The 18,742-nt window shown below is 43.1% G+C and overlaps 1 protein-coding gene across 1 annotated transcript in view; it reads right to left on the bottom strand.

Moving 5' to 3' along the window:
* The window catches only part of DYNC1H1 (dynein cytoplasmic 1 heavy chain 1), a 67,766-nt gene extending 49,283 nt beyond the window's left edge, over positions 1-18,483 (bottom strand). Inside the window, exons 1-9 of the mRNA XM_038545753.1 lie at positions 18,213-18,483; positions 9,748-9,835; positions 7,595-7,768; positions 7,101-7,356; positions 6,574-6,760; positions 4,980-5,251; positions 4,661-4,888; positions 1,425-2,501; positions 570-749 (exon numbers count right to left, since the gene is read on the bottom strand). Of these exons, the coding sequence (XP_038401681.1) occupies positions 570-749; positions 1,425-2,501; positions 4,661-4,888; positions 4,980-5,251; positions 6,574-6,760; positions 7,101-7,356; positions 7,595-7,768; positions 9,748-9,835; positions 18,213-18,468 (2,718 nt within the window). The 5' untranslated portion in view covers positions 18,469-18,483. The remainder of the gene's footprint in view (positions 1-569; positions 750-1,424; positions 2,502-4,660; positions 4,889-4,979; positions 5,252-6,573; positions 6,761-7,100; positions 7,357-7,594; positions 7,769-9,747; positions 9,836-18,212) is intronic.
* Positions 18,484-18,742: the final 259 nt, after the last annotated feature.

The following is an 18,742-nucleotide window of genomic DNA, read 5'->3' as shown; positions in this document are numbered from 1 at the left end:
GGTTGAGAGGGGGCATCATTCAGAGAAGGATGCCTGGAGGGAAAGGCCAGGGAGGACAACCTGTTACTAGGTGAGCAGGGAGGTAGGAGGCTGGCAGATATTCAGATAATATAGAGATTTCCCTCACCTCACTACCTGCAACTTGGAATGGACAGGAGCATTGCCAGTACCATGTAGCTCAACTCCACCGTGAGCTAAATGGGATATCTCGAGGGGAAATGGGACTATTGCTGATAATTTCCACGGGAAAATGCTTTTCAGGGATCCCTGGGTGGCGCAGTGGTTTAGCGCCTGCCTTTGGCCCAGGGCGCGATCCTGGAGACCCGGGATCGAATCCCGTCGGGCTCCCGGTGCATGGAGCCTGCTTCTCCCTCTGCCTGTGTCTCTGCCTCTCTCTCTCTCTGTGACTATCATACATAAATAAATAAAAATTATTAAAAAAAAAAAAAAAGAAAAACCCTTAAAAAAAAAAATGCTTTTCAGTGACGAACTAATAAGCTTATAAAACAGAGTCCACCCTTATGTCAACAATGGAAAACTGAAAAACAGTGTAACAACCCATCCCTCACCTCCATGTCAAGCTTGTTGACCCAGATGGGCAGGTTGGAATAGGAGTGCAGATTTAAGTCGTCCACGGCTTTCTGGACTCTATTCAAGATCTCGGAGAAGGTCTTGTGATCATACATGCAAGTCTCCAGGGAACGGACCTCCAGGTCTATTTTTTCTTCAATAATTAACAGATCATCCACCTAAAGGAAGGTGTATTTAATATTCAAAACACCATTCACTCCATTTATGTATGTCTTCTTGATTAACGTATGTTTAATGCCTTCTTCCAGGAGGACCTAATCCCGCATGTTGGTGTGAGAACACTTATCCCACTCCTGTGCTTTTCACAGAGGGAAGGGAAATGTATGGAAAGCATCAGCCTCTCCCCACTCCTCCCCTGCTCACGGGAAGGGTGACCTCTGACTGAGAAGTCTGGGACCAGGAAATGGCTGTGCTCACAGCAGCAGGCTGGGCGCCAGGAGGCTAACAGCTGTCCAGCTGTGCCGGGGTCTGGGAAGGAAGTCTGGGTCTGGGATGGGCCGAAAGCAAGGGCCGTGGCCATAGATCTAGAGCCCACTGTCCGAGCATCTGTGTCAGTAATAAAGCTCTTGTCTCACTCAGTCAGACTCCTGTGTCCATCACCTCTCCATTGGTTTTTGAACTCAGGCTGTTATTTAACAATCTTCCCAGAGCCCACCACAGTCAAACAGCCCAGCCAGAGAGTAAAAGAGCTGCTCCTCCCCTTCAGCTCACACGGCCCAATGCGGTATCGGTCAGGAACGCCTCCTGGGAGAACTACCGTGCTGAGTGAGCTATTACTACCTTCAGTTCATTCCCAGGACCCTAGAGGATGCAGGGAGTAAATCAGAACACACCTTTTCTTGGAAGTTGAAGACGGTCTCCGCCAAGCGCTGCACGTATGGGTCGAGCTTGTAGGATTCCCACACCAGTGCAATGCCCTCTGCGATCAGAGCCTGCACTTCCTTTTTCAAGCCCGCCACCAAAAGGGAAATGGTGTTCCGCTCCTCGACCTTCTCACATGTGCGCTCATAGGTGCGCACACTCTCAATCAGCGAGATGGCAAATGGGTACAGCTGGTTTGCTTGGTGAGCCTTGTTCACAATCGCCAGCGGGACTCGGAAACCAAGCCACTTGAGGTTTCGAACTTCTTTGGAAAGTGTGATGATCTCGGGAAGGAAGTTAACTTTAAGCTTCAGGACGTTTCCAGTGCGCCCCCGGACTCGAGTGCTTTCAATGGTGAAGATGCGCCCCGAGACACCAAGGTTGCGCTGCTGCACCTTCCGTGCCCAGTCATCGAATATCTCCTGAGTGTTGAGCTTCATGCGGAAGCTGTCCCCGTCCTGCTTCAGCTTCTGGCCCTCCACATGGTTCTCCCAGCCCTTCCCCAGCACATCCTCTACACGCTTCATGTAGGCACTCAGCTGGCGGTCGATCTGCTTCGCCCAGATGATGGAGCCTGACACTGGGGGCAGGTCACGCACATGGCTCATCTTACACGCCTGACTCTGTGGGTACTGGACCTTGAACTTGTCATGGAGAGACTCGATGTCATCTTTCACACGCTGAATTAGCTGGGTCTGGTACTCGCGGATGGCCCCACGGATGTGAGGCCGGACAAATAGTGCATTGAACCTGGAGAAAATCCTGAACATCTCGTTAGCGTTCTTGGCTGTGCCAAGCTGATCCCTAAGGCGAGCAGTGATGCGGGTCTCCACCCTGTCGATTCGCTCATCATATCTCTTCATGGCGGCCTCCCAAGCTTCCGTGCCTTCCTTGGAGACATCTAGCCCGTCCACTTCCTTGACATTCTCATAGGCAAGGTTGACCTCCTCAATAGCATTCGCATCCGCGGCATCAAAGAGAACCTCTGCTACTTTCATGTCCTGAGGCTCAGGGACCTCTCCTTGATTCTGTTGTGCAACTGCTGTGACCTGAAAGGGATCCATGACAAAAAAGTTGATCACATGAAGGCTGTCGTTCCATTGTACAGGAGCAAACACTGCACAATATAGTCAGCCCTATCTGTGGGTTTTTAACTTTTAGCCAAATGTTTTATAACCACAACCCAACAAAGCTACGAGAAATACCAGAGAGTATATTCTACTCTGCATGTAAAGATCTTCTGACAATGTAGTTTTAGTTCTTAAGCTAAAATAACATGTTAAAACCTAGGTTTTGGGTACTTGCCTCTTCAAAGTTTTGTCAACAATTAAAACTATATTGGAAAGCTCAGTAATTTGCAGGAACACTACATATAAACTCAGTATCCAACAAAGTCTTCCTTTTTGATTATTAAAACTTTAATTATAATCCACAGGTAAATACCACTGCAGAGGGACAGATGAAGGCTACACCAACCGGGAAGAATCCCTGTTCAGTTCCCCGAAGCTCTCAGAGAGCAGAGCAGAGGATGAGCTTTACCTCAGGAAGCACAAGACTTCCACAGACATCTCTTGCCCACACTCCCACAGAATTATAAAGCAAGCAGGGGCCTTCATTTGGGTCCACAGATGTCTTGGATGAAATTCAGATAGTCTGGAAACTTGTTTGGGGGAGATCATCATTATTATTTTCACTAACCCCTAACTAAAATTTAGCATTTCCTATAATTATGAATGCACACAACAGTCACAGTCATTTGAGGTTCTAAGGCTTTGTCATCAACAAATACTTTCTCATCACATTTGTACATATCTTTTTTTTTTTTAATATTTATGTATGTATTTGAGAGCGAGCAAGCGCACAAGCACGAGTTGAGTGCACCAGTGTGGGGAGGGCTAGAGGGAAAGAGAGAGAGAAGGAGACTCCCGGAGTGGGGAGCCCAAGGCAGGGCTTGATCCCAGGATCCCGAGATGATGATGTGAGCCAGAATCAAGAGTTGGATGCTTAACCAACCGAGCCACCCAGCTACCCCACATTTGTACATATCCTGATTATCTTGCTTATGCTCATTACTACTTCAAAATTACAATATTAATATGGCCCATCACTAGATCTTGCTATTTTATTTGTTCATGGCAAAGCACAGAGATTACTAGATCACAATTTAGATAATTGTTTCCTTGTAAACCTGTGCATTTTATTTCATGCATTTAAAAACATTCTGAGTTGCGGGGGGGGGGGGGCGCCAGGTGCCTTAGTTGATTAAGTATCTTCATTTCGATTGACTTAGACGGGATGAGCACTGGGTGTTTTTCTGTATATTGACAAATTTAACACCAATAAAAAATAAATTTATAAAAAAAAAAAGTTGAAAAAAATAATAGAAAAAAAGCATCTTCATTTCGGCTCAGGTTATGATCTCAGGGTTGTGAGATCAAGCCCTGAGTCAGCCTCCATCCTGGGAATAGAGCCTGTTTAAGATTCTCTCTCTCCCTCTCCCTCTGTTTCTCCATCTACCTTCCTCTTCCTCTCTCTAAAATAAAAAAAAAGGAAAAATAGGGCAGCCCCGGTGGCTCAGTGGTTTAGCACCACCTTCAGCCCAGGGCATGATCCTGGAGACCTGGGATTGAGTCCCACATCGGGCTCCCTGCATGGAGCCCGCTTCTCCCTCTGCCTGTGTCTCTGCCTCTCTCTCTCCCTCTGTGTCTCTCATGAATAAATAAATAAAATCTTAAAAAAAAAATTAAAAAAGATTTAAAACCCAAGAAGTCTAGCTCTAGGGCCTGTGCATTTTTAGGGGAGGGATGAATGGATGGAGAAGATTTGGAGTAAATACAGAATCACTGCATCACAGAGAGAACAGTGACAGGATACAAATGGAACTCAAGCACTTAGCACAAAACACAAGTGGTTCATGTGCATTCTAAGAAAAAAAAGGAGTGGGGGCGCCTGGGGGCCTCAGTACATTAAGTGTCTGTCTTTAGTTCAGGTCATGATCTTAGGGTCCTGAGATCAGCGCTACATGGGGGAGAGGGTCCCTGTTCAGCAGGGAGTCTGTGTCTCCCTCTCCCTCTAACCCTCCCCCTGCTCATGCTCTCGCTCGCTCACTCTGCCCACCGCCCACTCTCTCTTTAATAAGTAAATAAAACCTTAAAAAAAAAAGAGGTTATAAAAACTCATATACGTGTTTTAAAAATGTGATACACACCTGTGGCCTCAAGACCCTGACAATGACAGCTCTCAGCTGTTCGTGCTGGCGTCGAAATTTTCTCATCTGGTCAAGGCGGGCCTGGAGCTTCCTGTGGGCAGGATTGATTCGCCACACCATCTTCAGATTTTCTTCCCTTTTTCTTTTGACAATGTCTCTCAGTAATACCTGAAGCTTCTCATATTCATCATCCCAAGTCTGAAAGACTTCAAAGCATGCGACCATAACCTAGGATACAATTTACAAGAGCAAGCTTATTATTACAGCATGTTTTCATCTCCATGCCCTGAGGATGGTTTTCTGATATATTAAAACTTACTTTTTCAAATTCTTCATAAGCAACATGCATCAATTTTCTGGTGCCCAATACTTTGAGTAACTGAGAACTCAAGTCTCTTGAAATTGCCTCCACCAAACGCAGTGCCCTCTGAATGGGATATTTTGTGTTTCGGATCTTTCTCAAATGGGTGAAAATTGCAACAAGTGCCTGCCTTATTTTGTCCAGCTCAGTGGCAGACAGTAAATCATTCAGAGGAAAATCTTTCATCAGAGGATTGTAGTCATTCACAGTTTCCAAAGCCTGTTTTAGACCTAGATTAACAGAGAAATGGTTAATGGTTTTCATATAAAGTAATACACATATAATATATTGTTACATGTCAACCATACCTTCATTAGGGAAAAGTAATACAACTAAGAGGATACTGCTTACAACTTAACACTGGGTAAGTAAACTGAAATACAGTCTTACAACGGAACATTCTGATGTTGCAGAAGAGTCAGTGACACAGAAACTGATATTTGAAAAAAAGAACATGTTATTAACAGGATGATCCTCTGTTAATTAACGGACAGTCTCGTTGCTTTTTAAAGAATATCAGTCAAGTCACAAATACTCTAAAGGCTGTAGGTGATGGCCCCACAGATTTCATTGTTTCCTATACCATCTAAATGTTCTATAAATAACATTAGGTTTAGAAAAACTGTAATTTTATCATCCTTAGGAACACTAAAATGTAAATGTTATACCCATGGCTCATATGAGGTGAATGTGTTATGGACACAGAATCCCAGAAGCACCTGGGTCTAGTTTACTTTGATTCCTCCAGCATAAGATAAAAAAAAAAAAAAAAAGTATTAGGAAAGAAATAAAAATTTCTGGAGTATTTAAAAACAAACTTCAAGGTGTACCTTTTAGCATTAGGATCAGGTAACATGTGCAATGTGCTCCAAGTAACTAGAAGATTTCTACCTGGAAGTTCCTCAAACATTTAAAATGTGGGCAGCATGCCTTTTTGGGAGGGGTAGGAAAAGAACATGATGAGTATCACAGCCCCGATTCCTTGTTCTAACATTCTCTGGTATCCAAACCTTTGAGTGCCCAGTGTGTGCTAATAAAACATCACTCACATTGTTGTGCATTCAGGAAACTAAATTTATCTTGATCACTTTTCAGAACAGGGAGGAAGGCAGAGAATGGGGAAAATGGGGCAGGTGAAAGAGGAAGAGAAAGCAGTGTCCAGCTCTCGTTCCACAGTCCTGTGGGCAAACAACTTCTGTTTAATGTCAACTACCTTCCTGCCTGGATCGTCAAAAGCACACTTGACTTCATACTAAAAAAGTAACTATCTCCTCAAGGAATCAGGTAACTGAGAAATAGGAGGAAAATTCTAAGAGTCCAGGGATTCTCTACTCAGGCCTAGAAACTGGCTTATGTTCCCAAAACTCCTAAAGGGGAAGGAAGGTATATGGGAAAATCATTTTCATTACCTAGACCTGGGGGAAAAGGAGACAAGACACGAGAAGAAACAGGAAAGATGGTTCATCTATTGACTTTCACTGAAATTATCCATAAGATCTCACAAAAGCCAAATCAATAACTTACTGATCACATTATTAGTCCTAGTTTTTACCTGTGTCAGTGTCAAAACTGACAGTGGCATGGAAACGCTTGCCATGTTTCAAAATATCCAAAGTAAGGAGAACTTCTGGGCTCTCTCGTTTCTCCTGTATGCGGTATAATGCACGTTCCAAGTTTAACCAAAAACTAATTTCCTGCAAGGCTGTTCCTGAGGCAGGGTCTCGATCAAGTTTGGTCACCTTTAAGGATAAATAATATTCAAGAGTATTCACTATTTAAATAAAGGTAGAAAAGTATCATTTAACTGAACACATGCATTACAACTTAATTTTTATATTTCAAGTAGATTTCCTTTCCTGTCGATTGTAAGTGGTTTAATAAGTGAAAGCAAAGGCACATAAGACAGCTGAGATCAATATTCTCTCAAGGTTAATATTTAAATAACTGCACGCTATCCCAGCACAAAGGAGAGAACCACTAACATCATTGGAGACTTCATCTCACTGACAAAAACTCAAACCAGTTTGAGATATTAAAGAATACAGTACTTTATAAACACATCCAATACCATGCTCTTACTTTTTGAATTTCTCGTATCCAACGGTTAACTCCTGATTGTAACTGATTGAGAAAAGTTGGGTCTTCAACCTTATCTCCAAAGTCTGTAACTTTTGGCTTTTCTCCACGTTCATAACATTGTTTTGCAACATTTGTAATAATGGGATGAATTGGCAGGCTGATCTCTGGAATTTCAATATTTTGCTGCAAGTGAAGGAGCCCCATTTCAAGTTCTGCGATCTTTTTTTCAACAGAAGGAGCCATTTTATCACCATCCCTAAAAAGGTTAACAAACACTTCAAACTTTAGTGTGTTGTCGGTCTCCAAAAGAGCCTATTATCTAAGGTCTGTCAAACATTAATAACATATATCTTATTAATGCAACAGAATTATATCCTCTTGGTTTACTGGCTTTGCCCTCCCAATTTCCGAATTTACAGTATCTTTCACACAGTGTCTTGTGAACACTAAGTGAAATAGGACATTCAAACCAACAGAGGAAGAAGGGTTTTTACCTGTCTGCCTTGCCAGACTCTCTGATATAGGACTTGAAAAAAGGAGCCACCGCATTGCTAATGAAAGAATGCAGGGTTTCATATGGGGAGTCTTCACTGAGTGTGAGGACTCGGAGCTGAGAAGACACTGGTTTGTCTGCATCAATTACTGGAGTACGTTTAATGAATGCCAAGCTAAAAGAAAGCAAAAAAAGAAATTAGAATAAAAAACCTCATTCCTAACCAGTTTTAGTAACTATTGTCCTCTGTGTTGTACGTAAATTAAAAATTCATTTGAATGTTTTAAATTAAAAATCATATTAAGAATACATAAAAAAAGAATACATTAAAGAGCTGCTTTTCTAATAGTGAAAAACTGCTTTTCTTTCTTTACTCAGGTGAGAACAACTGAATCAAGGTCAAGGTTTTGGGTGACCATGAAACCAGGCAAAATTAATTTGTCTAATGTATGGGTTGAGTTCATAACCTTGCCCTCACTCACATGAACCTCCCTAGTAACTGCAAGTTACAAGCCATGATGTGCTTAAATCTGATATGTTCATTTGTACCATTTATTTATGGCACTAAGTCACAGATTAGCTTTAATAAATAACAGTCACTCACAGGTTAAAGTGACAAGAAGGCATTCCAGACCCCCCACAGCCTGGCCTAAATCTACTCTTCCAGTCTTATCTCCTGTTATGTACCCCCTTCCCTACCCAAGACACTGCTTAAAATAGATGTCCCATTCTCTGAACATTACATGCCTTTGTGTCTTTGCTTAAGAAATCTACATTCATCTGCTGAAATTCCAGGTAATCCTCAAAACCCAATTTTGGCATTACCTCTTCCATGGGGCCTTCCCTAACCAGAATCACTCTTGCCAATCTCCATGTTTCATGGTATTCTGTGCCTCTAATATTTTGCCAAGTAGTACAGTTAGTGGTGTACCTGCTGAGCTTTCTCCCAAAAGATCACAAGCTTCTGGGAACCAGGTTTTATTTCCCTGCATATGTACTGCTATATCTTACATATAATAGATGCTCAAAGATGGCTAAATTAACAGTTCAAAAAAATTAGTATTTGAATTTTCCATTCCCAGGGCAGTACTTTACACATAATACTTTGTTATTCTAAAAAGTCATTAAAGCCTCCTGATGTGACATACTGAGAAGGAAAAAGTCTTAAAAGCAACCCTACCAAAAATGCACAAATATGTATCACCATTGGTCTGTACTTCTCAAAAATGTCAATATCATGAGAGACACAAAATTAGATTCCGGATCAAGGGAGAATTACTGTAAGGGACATAATATTGAGACAATCTGAATATGCACATGGTACATAAAGAGTGCTATTGTACTACTTCCTGAATTTAAAAATTGTACCAAGGCTATGAATAGAAGTGTCCCTGTTCTTAGGAAATATACTAAAGTCTTAAAAAAAAATAAAAAATAAAGTATTTAAGGATAAAGGGGCAGGCTGTCTACAACTAACTCTTAGACGGTTCGAGAAGAAAAAAAAACAAAAAGCAAAAAACGATAATGCAAATGTGGCTATGTTAACAACGGATACCTCATATCAACTGTATATAATTCATGCAACTCTTTTGTAAGCTTGAAATTATTCAAAATAAAAAGTTTTAAAAAACCAATGCAGTATAAATTAAACATTTACATACTTAAATTTGGATATGTCTACTGGTGTGTAAATTGGCACCATTTCTCTAGGTGGGAAAAACCTGGTAACATGCATTAAAGACCGTAATGACAAATGCATCTGAACCAGTAATGTTTTCTTTAGGGATTTATACTAAAAAGAATTAGACCTCTACCTAAGAATCTTTATTAGGTTTTTACTAGTCACTTATAAAATAAAGAAAATTCTGAGAATTTCTGAGAATAATCTGAGAATTATTATTACACATGTTAAGTACATTACAGCTCAAACCTAAAGTGGATGCCATGACGTAGCAATTAAAATAAAACTACTTTAGAATAAATACTGACTTGGAAATTCTCAGAGTTCCAATACATGAAATCAAAGATAGATACTGAATTTAAACAGCTGAAATCTTGAATGTTTTCTTAATGTCTTCATCTGAGTCAATTAAGATCTACATTCAAATCTTACAAGCTTATAATCCAAGGTACCAGTATAGTCACACAACTCACCTATTGGACTTAACTCCATAATGAATGTCTATGTTGATATTATAGGAAATGAATTCTTTTTCTTCTTCTCCTTCATCACCAACATCCTCTACAAATTATAATAAATATGATGTCAAATTCATGTCAATATCAACAATCGCCCTACCCCCAACCTGACAGTTAAACCTCCACATGACTTGGCTCTATTTTTCCCTTCCTATCCATTTATTTTCTGACTCTTGACCCAGGCACTTTGCTGTGTGATCCTGGGCAAGGGAGTTAACTTCTCTGCCTGGGGTGCTGGAAGCACCAGAACAGGGTCTGGTCCCAGGCAGTGGTGTTCTCTATGGCCAGTGCTCACCACCCACTCCTGGCAGTCTCATCCCTTGTACTCTCCCAACACAGAAGATGCTTTCTACTTCCAACTCTGGGTATTTTGCTCAGGTGTTTACTCAACACTCACTATGGACAGGCATTTTACTAAAAATACTTTAGGCATATCACATACCTAACATTCATGACAACACTGTGGGGGTTGGCATGACTATTCTTACCCATGTTTTCCAAGAAATGTAAGTGAACTGACCAATGTGTGTCTGGAAAGGGACAAAGTGAGAATTCAGAAGTCTGTGATTCCAAATCCAGGGTCCTCCCCAGTACACGAACTACTTCATCCCTCATCAAGGTCCTTTCAGTGCAGATACCCATTAAGAAAATTGTTACCAAGAAATATCCTTAGGGTCACCAAGAGGCATTCACCTAGCCTTCCCCTCTGCTCTGACACCACTTTTCAGAGCCTGCTTGGGGGTCGATTTATGAGTGCATCTTCCTCCCCAGTAGCAAGCTCTTGTAGGGCAGGGAACATACTGATTCCCCACAGCAAACATCATGCACAGTAGTCATTTTAAAAAGCTTACTGGAATTCAATAGTAAGATAGCTCAAGATGCATGTGAATAAAATGTCTTTTATTTTTAAAGTAGGCTCCATAGTGATCATGGAGCCCAATCCAGGACCTGAACCCATGACCCTGAGATTAAGACCTGAGCTGAGATCAAGAGTCAGATGCTTAACTGACAGAATCACCGAGATGCCCCTGAACAAAATTTCTGAATAATTAAAAAAGCACAATTGAAAAATTAAAATTTGTAAGACTGGAAAATAATCCAAAGCACTAGATCTAGTACTGATCTACTAGATGCATAAATGCTCCAGTTGAATTATCTTTGCAATGATATATTGTATGGAATATCTGCATTGGCAAAAATTTCTACCCAAGGATTTTTTTAAAGATTTAATTTATTTATTCATGAGAGACAGAAAGAGAGAGAGAGAGAGAGACAGAGAGAGACAGAGACACAGGCAGAGGGAGAAGCAGGCTCCATGCAGGGAGCCTGATGTGGGACTCGATGCCGGGACTCCAGGATCACGCCCTGGGCCGAAGGCAGGCACTAAACCGCTGAGCCACCCAGGGATTCCCACCTACCCAAGGATTAACATGATATGTGTGTTTTGCCTTCACATTTAAGTCATGATGTAAGAGCAAAGGCAGCAGACTTATCTGAGTGATCTTGGGAAAGTCATTCTTCTTCCTCAAATTCATGAAATGAAAAATGGGCAGCAGAGTCAAGGGATGGGTGAAATAAGTGAAAGAGACGAAGAGTATACGTATGATAAATGTACAGAAGTGCTGACTCACTATATTGTACACCTGAGACTAGTATAACACTATGTTAATTATATTGGAATTAAAATTTTAGAAACTAAAAAATAATAGGCAGCAGAGGAGGGGGTGGGATATTAAATTAGATGGTCTATAAAGTTTCTTTAAGCACCAACAACTGAAAATCTGGGTATACAGGTCTGAGCAAAAGTCATTTATTTCATTAGCTTTAAGATGAGACAAATACAATATATACACGAAAAGATGAAAAATAATACTATATCTATATAATTCTTCCAAATTATTGTTTTTAGTATAATTTTAAGAAGAGGAGGTGGCCAACTATTCTAGTATGCCAGGGACTTCCTAGCTCTTTTTAAAAAATAATTTAAAAGAAAAAAAAAAACTAAACACATCAGTCTGGTTTTCTAACTACCAAAATATGGAAATACCACAATACAGATCATAGTGCCTGAAACCAACCACGCATATGATTGTAATCTCTAAAATGCAAGCACACGAACAGACAAAGATATAATCCCAAACTAGGGGATCCCTGGGTGGCTCGGCAGTTCAGTGCCTGCCTTTGGCCCAGGGCGTGATCCTGGAGTCCCGGGATCCAGTCCCACGTCGGGCTCCCTGCATGGAGCCTGCTTCTCTCTCTGCCTGTGTCTCTGCTTCTCTATGTCTATCGTGAATAAATAAATAAAGTCTTAAAAAAAAAAAAAAAAAGAAAGAATCCCAAACTAAAACAGTTTTCAGGGTGGTAGGGCTATGGAGTATTTTCTCCTTCAATTTTCCAAACTCTGTTCTATGAATTATATAAAATATATGTCATCAAAATAGCATCTAAGCAGTATCTAGAAAAGTACCATTCTATAATCACTAAAGGAAATTCCTGATATAACTAAAAAACATGGTATATTCATTTTGAATCATTTCTTCCTCCAAGGCAAGATTCATCATCTATAAAATAAAATCACACAGAAAACATGCCAACTGGATGCAGCATCTAGCCACTCTGCCTGCACTTCCTAATGCAAACAAGGTTAAAGGAACTGGGCACTGGGCCATGCGATGAGTCACGGCTCTGCTCTGTCTCAGCACTGCTGGGAACGCCCAGCTCCCCACCAGGAATACCGCAATGCAGCAGAACACTGCCTGAGCTCGGGAAGGCACACCCAAAGACACAGTCCTCAGACAAGGATATCCAATAAGCATCCTCCACTGCTTTGTTAAAACCCTAATTTCTTTTGATGGCAATAATTTAAGGAAATCATAGAACCCATTTTGGATTAGTTTTTAAATGTTTATTCTCCATAAAAGAGATTAAATGAGGTCTGAGTGTCTGATTCCTAGTAGAAAGACCTACCATTGTTTTATAAATTGACATCAAATGATTTAACCTTTTTGCCTCCCTCTAAATTATTACATGTTCCAAATAATAACAGTGTAACATTCTAATTCTGCAGAAACATTTTTTAAAATTGTTCAGAGGAAAGATACTCAATAGTTAATCCTGAATAACAAAGAAGCTATTAATCCTGCTATATTTAGAAGCTTATAACCAATACAATCTGCATATTTTATCAGGCAATACCACTTTCAGGAAAGTCTGAATCAGTTTCCTAATGCTGCTAACATTACTGTTAACACATAATGGGCCAATAGCATATTGCCTGTTAGTTAATACACTCCAAGAATCAAAGTACCAGTACAGAAAGTGTTGAGCCACATTGATACACACATTTAGTGAACTGTAAACATTTCTTTGGTTAACTTCTGAGAGTTCACTGAATTTCTACAGATGTTCAAAATGTCACTTAGCACAAGTCTGTGTATATTTCTATCGAAAGCCCAGTTTAATGTATTTCAAACTCAGAGTGATTTGCATCATTACACTGTGAATTAGGTGACCATTATGTTTCACTTAGTGAAATATAAAAAGATGTGCACTCAATTACCTTAAGACTCGGACTTCCTCCCCTAGGGAGACCGGGTGTGCTTTCAGAAAACCTGGTGAACATGCAAGGTTAGAGGGCACAACAGATGGTAAAGGGGCAGGGCAGGCCAGGCTGCCCAGCTTCCCAGGTCCCTGGTCAGTCCCTCATCCCCCTCCCTCCCACTCTCTCAGCCATGGGGCAGGTTCTTCTCCACCCAGCAAAGGCAGCCAGTTGTTTTCTCTGGCCCACACAAACTACCAAATTACTTGTTACATGTTTTCCTGGTTCTCCTTTATCTTTCATTTTCTTTTCCTCTTAAAATCCAAAACCTACTAATGCCACGTTACTCTGGTAGCTCACTGTCACTGTCACAGATGTCTTCCCTGTGGGGAAGCTCACACACAATTGCTAGAGATTCCCCCTTTCCTGTATCTGGTACTTTTTCTTGTCACCTCGACACCCATTGCCTCCTTCTTTTTTTTTTTTTTTTTTTAAAGATTTTGTTTACTTATTCATTAAAGACACACACAGAGAGGCAGAGGGAAAAGCAGGCTCCCCACTGACCAGGGAGCCCGATGTGGGACTCGATCCCGGGACTCTAGGATCACGACCTGAGCTGAAGAGGCGCTCAACCACTGAGCCACCCAGGCGTCCCAGGGCTGTGACTTCTTTGTCACAACTACTCCCTGATCTGGCCTGAGGCTCAGGGCATGGGGAGAAAGTCTGAGTTTTATCTCTAACCTGAAGACTTCCATTGATAACACTTTTTACAACGTGAAGGGAGGGTTAAATCCCACGTAATACTCTACAATGCTGGCAAACAGAATTTCCCTCCATCTTTACTTTTTAAAAAGAAGCGATGATGGTTTTCCCTTTGCTGCTCATAAATGTTATGTGCTTACGCTACACTGCATATTCAAACTTACTGAGCTGCAGACTGGTTTGTCCTATAGAGGGCAGGGCCCGCCTACAGTGTGACAGCACAGGACAGTAGGAATCCAGGCTGCAAGGTTCCTGGCCTACGGCTTCAAAGGAGTGTACTGTCACAGCAAAAGTCTTCCTGCTAATTTATTAACAATTTTCCTAACCATTTTGGGAACAAAGCAAAGGCCAGAAATGAATACATTTTAGTCATCATTTCTTCATCCATTAGGGAAAGTAAGTTCTCAGAAAACTAATTTTTAAAATCCACAAAAACATTCCCCATTAAACCTTCCACACTGCTGTATCTCTAAGAAGTTGAGCACTGTAAAAAGTTCTCGCTTTCTTTCACATTCTAGCTCTAGCCATCTCTGCAATAATGAGGTAAAACCTCCTAAATGATGTCTTTTAGAAAAATGTAGGATAAGTATTGACCAAAGGTGGTGACTATTTTCAGTTTTAAAGACAAAGTGCGAAGGCTAAGACACCCAAAGGGAAAAATAAACAAAAACTCACAGCATCGACCCCAACCTCAGCCTGGTCACTAACGAGCCGGAGCAGTCCTAGAACCACCATTTTCACCAGCTGCAAACTGAAGCATCTCTCATCTGCTCCCATCTTTACCATCCAATAAAAATGTACTTCAGGTAAAACCTGCTATAGAATGTCATTAAAATTGTAAAATGCCTATGAAGTAACGGGCACCTATCTGATTGTAATTTAATTTTTTAAAAGATTTTATTTATTCGTAAGAGACACACAGAGAGAGGCAGAGGGAGAAGCAGGCTCCATACAGGGAGCCTGATGTGGGAATCGATTCCGGGACTCCAAGATCACACTCTGAACTGAAGGCAGGCACTTAACTGCTGAGCCACCCAGGCATCCCAGATTTTATTATTTTTTAAGATTTTATTTCTTCATGATAGATACACAGAGAGAGGCAGACAGATATAGGCAGAGGGAGGAGCAGGCTCCCTGCTGGAAGCCCAATGTGGGACTTGATCCCAGAGCCCCCAGGACCATGATCCGAGCCAAAGGCAGACGCTCAACCACTGAGCCACCCAAGCGTCCCTCTGATTGTAATTTTAGAAGTATACTCTGGTGAAACAGTTTTCTACAGGCCAGGAATTACAGAAAAGAGAGTTCTCTTTTTCAAATCAGAGGGGCCATAATTTAACATTTCCCTTCCCACCAACTCTCCAATCCTTTAGTATCAAAATAAACTGTTAAATTCACAACCTTTATTCTACATTTTAAGGAATACTGTACTTTAACAGAAAAGTTCACAGCTAGCTAGGGTGGTATACATATATATTTTATTGTAAAATATATTTTATTGTAAAAATGCTTCTGTATTCAATTACAAGTGTTTGGAAAATTGTTTCCATAAAAAGAAGGGGAGGATAAAATAAAATCACTTTCCCTTGTTCACTAAATTATGACTTCATTCTTGTTGACAGTCTACTCAGTTTACACAGATTTGTTTTCCACAACACAAAGCAAGCCTACCTTTTCACTGTAACTAGCTACTGGGTGCTCACATCTGTTTAAATGTACAAAGGCCAACGCTAACTCAAAAATCACCCAGAAGAAAGCCCTCCTATCAAGTGATCTGGGTCAGTACTTGCCCTAAATCATGCTACTTTAGTCAGGATGCCAACTAGACTGAGGGGACCATATAGTCTTTTTTTTTAATTTAAGTGAAAAATAAATTACAGACAGGTTGAACTACGAGAAATACTTTTTTATTTTTGTAAATACAGGAATGAGGTAGGATTTCAATCTTAGACACTCTCACTCCTTAGCCCACGTTCAAAAGTGCAAGTCATTATGGAACCAAGATCTGGATGCTTGGACATTTGCTTTGCTGAAATAAGAAAATGTACATTAAGAAAACAGATGATTTGCAATGAAAAGTATACTACAGAAATAGTACTTTCCCCCGATAATCTTAGCAAAGTTCAGTTCTAATGTTTGAGAAAAGTCGATTACTGATAAGCTGTCTAGAACCAAAAACAAAACTTACAAATTTTTTCCATAAAAAAACAAAAACAAAAACAAAACCTGAGGCCCAAGGTAGAAATCACCGATTTTAAAATACGTCAACTGTGCAATGAAAGTATGATCAAGAATTAGCCAAGGTCAAACTACTCAAAACACAGTAATTTAACACAAATTAAGGTATAGTTTAATAAAACAATGCACAGTCACTGAAAAATAATCAGAAAGACAGATTCCACAATGCTGACACTGGTTATATCTGGCTCAAAGGAGTCCCGGTGATTTTTACTTTATCTGTATACTTTAAATTTTGTATCATGACTAAATATGTACCCTTTTTGAAAGATTAAGTGGGTCCAAAAAAATATTTTAACACTAGTGGTTTCCAGCCTGGAAAACATGATCCCCAATACAACAGAAAACCCTAAGCAACATTAATAGTCTAAATGTGTCTGAAAAGCTCATTTTTTTGAACATTCCATGTGTATCTAAGAAAAACATTTTTTCACACCCTGACCCTCCAAACCTCTCACAGACACGGAAGCTACAATGAAGCATATCCGGGGCAAGAACAGCTTTTGAAAGAAACAAACTATCAGAAAGAAACATAAGTATGAGTGTGTGGGGGTTGGGGTGGGGTGAGACAGTATAAATCCCATTATTGACAGGCCTTACAGCTTTTTTGAGATTATAAAAAGCTCGCTGGTAAACATTTTCAGACAGTGGCCAGTTCCTTAACTTTTTTTTAGGTTAAAAAAAAAATTTATTTTTAAATTTTATTTATTCATGAGACACACACAGAGCGAGGCAGAGATACAGGCCGAGGGAGAAGCAGGCTCCATTCAGGGCGCCTGATGTGGGACTTGATCCCGGGTCCCCAGGATCACGCCCTGGGGCCGAAGGCAGATGCTCAACGGCTGAGCCACCCGGGTGCCCCTAAGGTTAAAATTTACTTGGACATCACTCCTGGGTTCCCAGATGGACAGTGCTACACCCATTCTGCGCTGCCAAACACGCTCTCCATCAACCACCAAGCGGTCCTGCAGAGTCCAGACACTCCCTGAGGACAGGCTCAGCCCTCAAGACGAAGGTCACTGTTTGAGGAGACTGCTGCAAAATGCAAACCTTTCGCTCCCTCTCCCCGAGTAGGTGTGCCTATCCGGGTCTCTCTTTAAAAACAAAACAAAACAAAACAAAAAACAACAAAAAAAAATAAAACAACAAACCTGTAAACTAGGTTCAGATATCATGGGGGTCACCATTAGGATCATCTAAATACTAAGCAAATATTATAGGTGTGGTTGGTGAAATCCAGCAGCGTGCTGGACACTGAGACGCCGAGTCTAGACCGGGGGGTTGGGGGGAGGGCAGGGGGGGCTGGTGACTCTGGGCGAGTCCACTTCGTCGCAGCCTGAAACAGGGAAATCCCCTGCAGACACGGCACGGAGGCTGGGAGCACCGGGAGGCTGGGAGCACCGGGCGGCGGCCCACGGAGCGGGAGCGCGCACCCGCCGGGCGCAGGGATGCTCGGCTCGCGGCCCGGCCCGGTGCTCGCGGCCCGGCTCCGCACCTGGGTCCACGGGGAAGGGCCCCGACGCCTCCCCCCGGGCGCGCACGGCCCCGCGGGTCGGCCCCCGACACATCCCTCCCCGGGGCCGGCGTGGCCGGGACGCAAATCGAAACCGAAGAGCTCATGTGACATCGGAGGCCGGGATGCGGCCTCCGCCCGCGCTCAGCCCGGCAGACGCCGTCTCCACCCAACTCGGCCATCTTGGGGCCCGAGCAGACAAAGCGAGCCCATTGTTGCGGGGCTCGGCGAGGCCGGGGCGCCCCTGTCCGCTCCCGCCACCCGGAAGGGGGCACCCGGGGCTCCCGCCCAGCAGGGGGCGTGGCGCCGGGCTCGCCCCAGCCCTCGGGGCGCCCCCCCCCGCCCGCCGCCCGCCCGCCGGCCGCCGCGCACCTTTGAGCGTGGAGCGCTCCACCAGGACCGTGTGCACCTGCGGGTCCGACAGGAACTTGCGCATCTGCTCCAGGGCGCTCTTCTCCTCCAGCGCCGCCTCGAGCGCGGCCGGCGCCTCGCCGCCGTCCTCCAGCAGCAGCGGCACCAGCTTGCGCAGGTGCTTCTGCAGCACCGACACGTCGGCCACGTTCTGCACGGCCGACACCTCCAGGCCCGCCGAGCCGTCCTCGCCGCCGCCGCCGCCCGGCTCCGACATGGCGCCGCGCTCGGGACCCGCAGGGAGCGCTGGGCAGACGGCCGCGGCTCCGCACGAGAGCGAGCGGACGAGAGAAACGGGCGCCGGGAACTGACCGTCCGCTAGCCGCGGCCGACTGAGCGAGCGGGCGCCGGCTCCGCCCTAAAGGCCGCCGCCCGCCTGCCCGCCCCGCCCGCGGCCCGCCGCCTCAGCCATTAGCGCCCGCTCCCCGCCCTGGCGTCACGACGTTGCGCGTGCGCGCGCCCCCTCCCCGCGACGCCGCCGCTCGGCCTTC

Source organism: Canis lupus, chromosome 8 (assembly GCF_011100685.1).
Source record: "Canis lupus familiaris isolate Mischka breed German Shepherd chromosome 8, alternate assembly UU_Cfam_GSD_1.0, whole genome shotgun sequence".
NCBI classification, from domain to species: Eukaryota; Metazoa; Chordata; class Mammalia; order Carnivora; family Canidae; genus Canis; species Canis lupus.
This window is presented reverse-complemented; position numbering and strand designations above follow the sequence as displayed.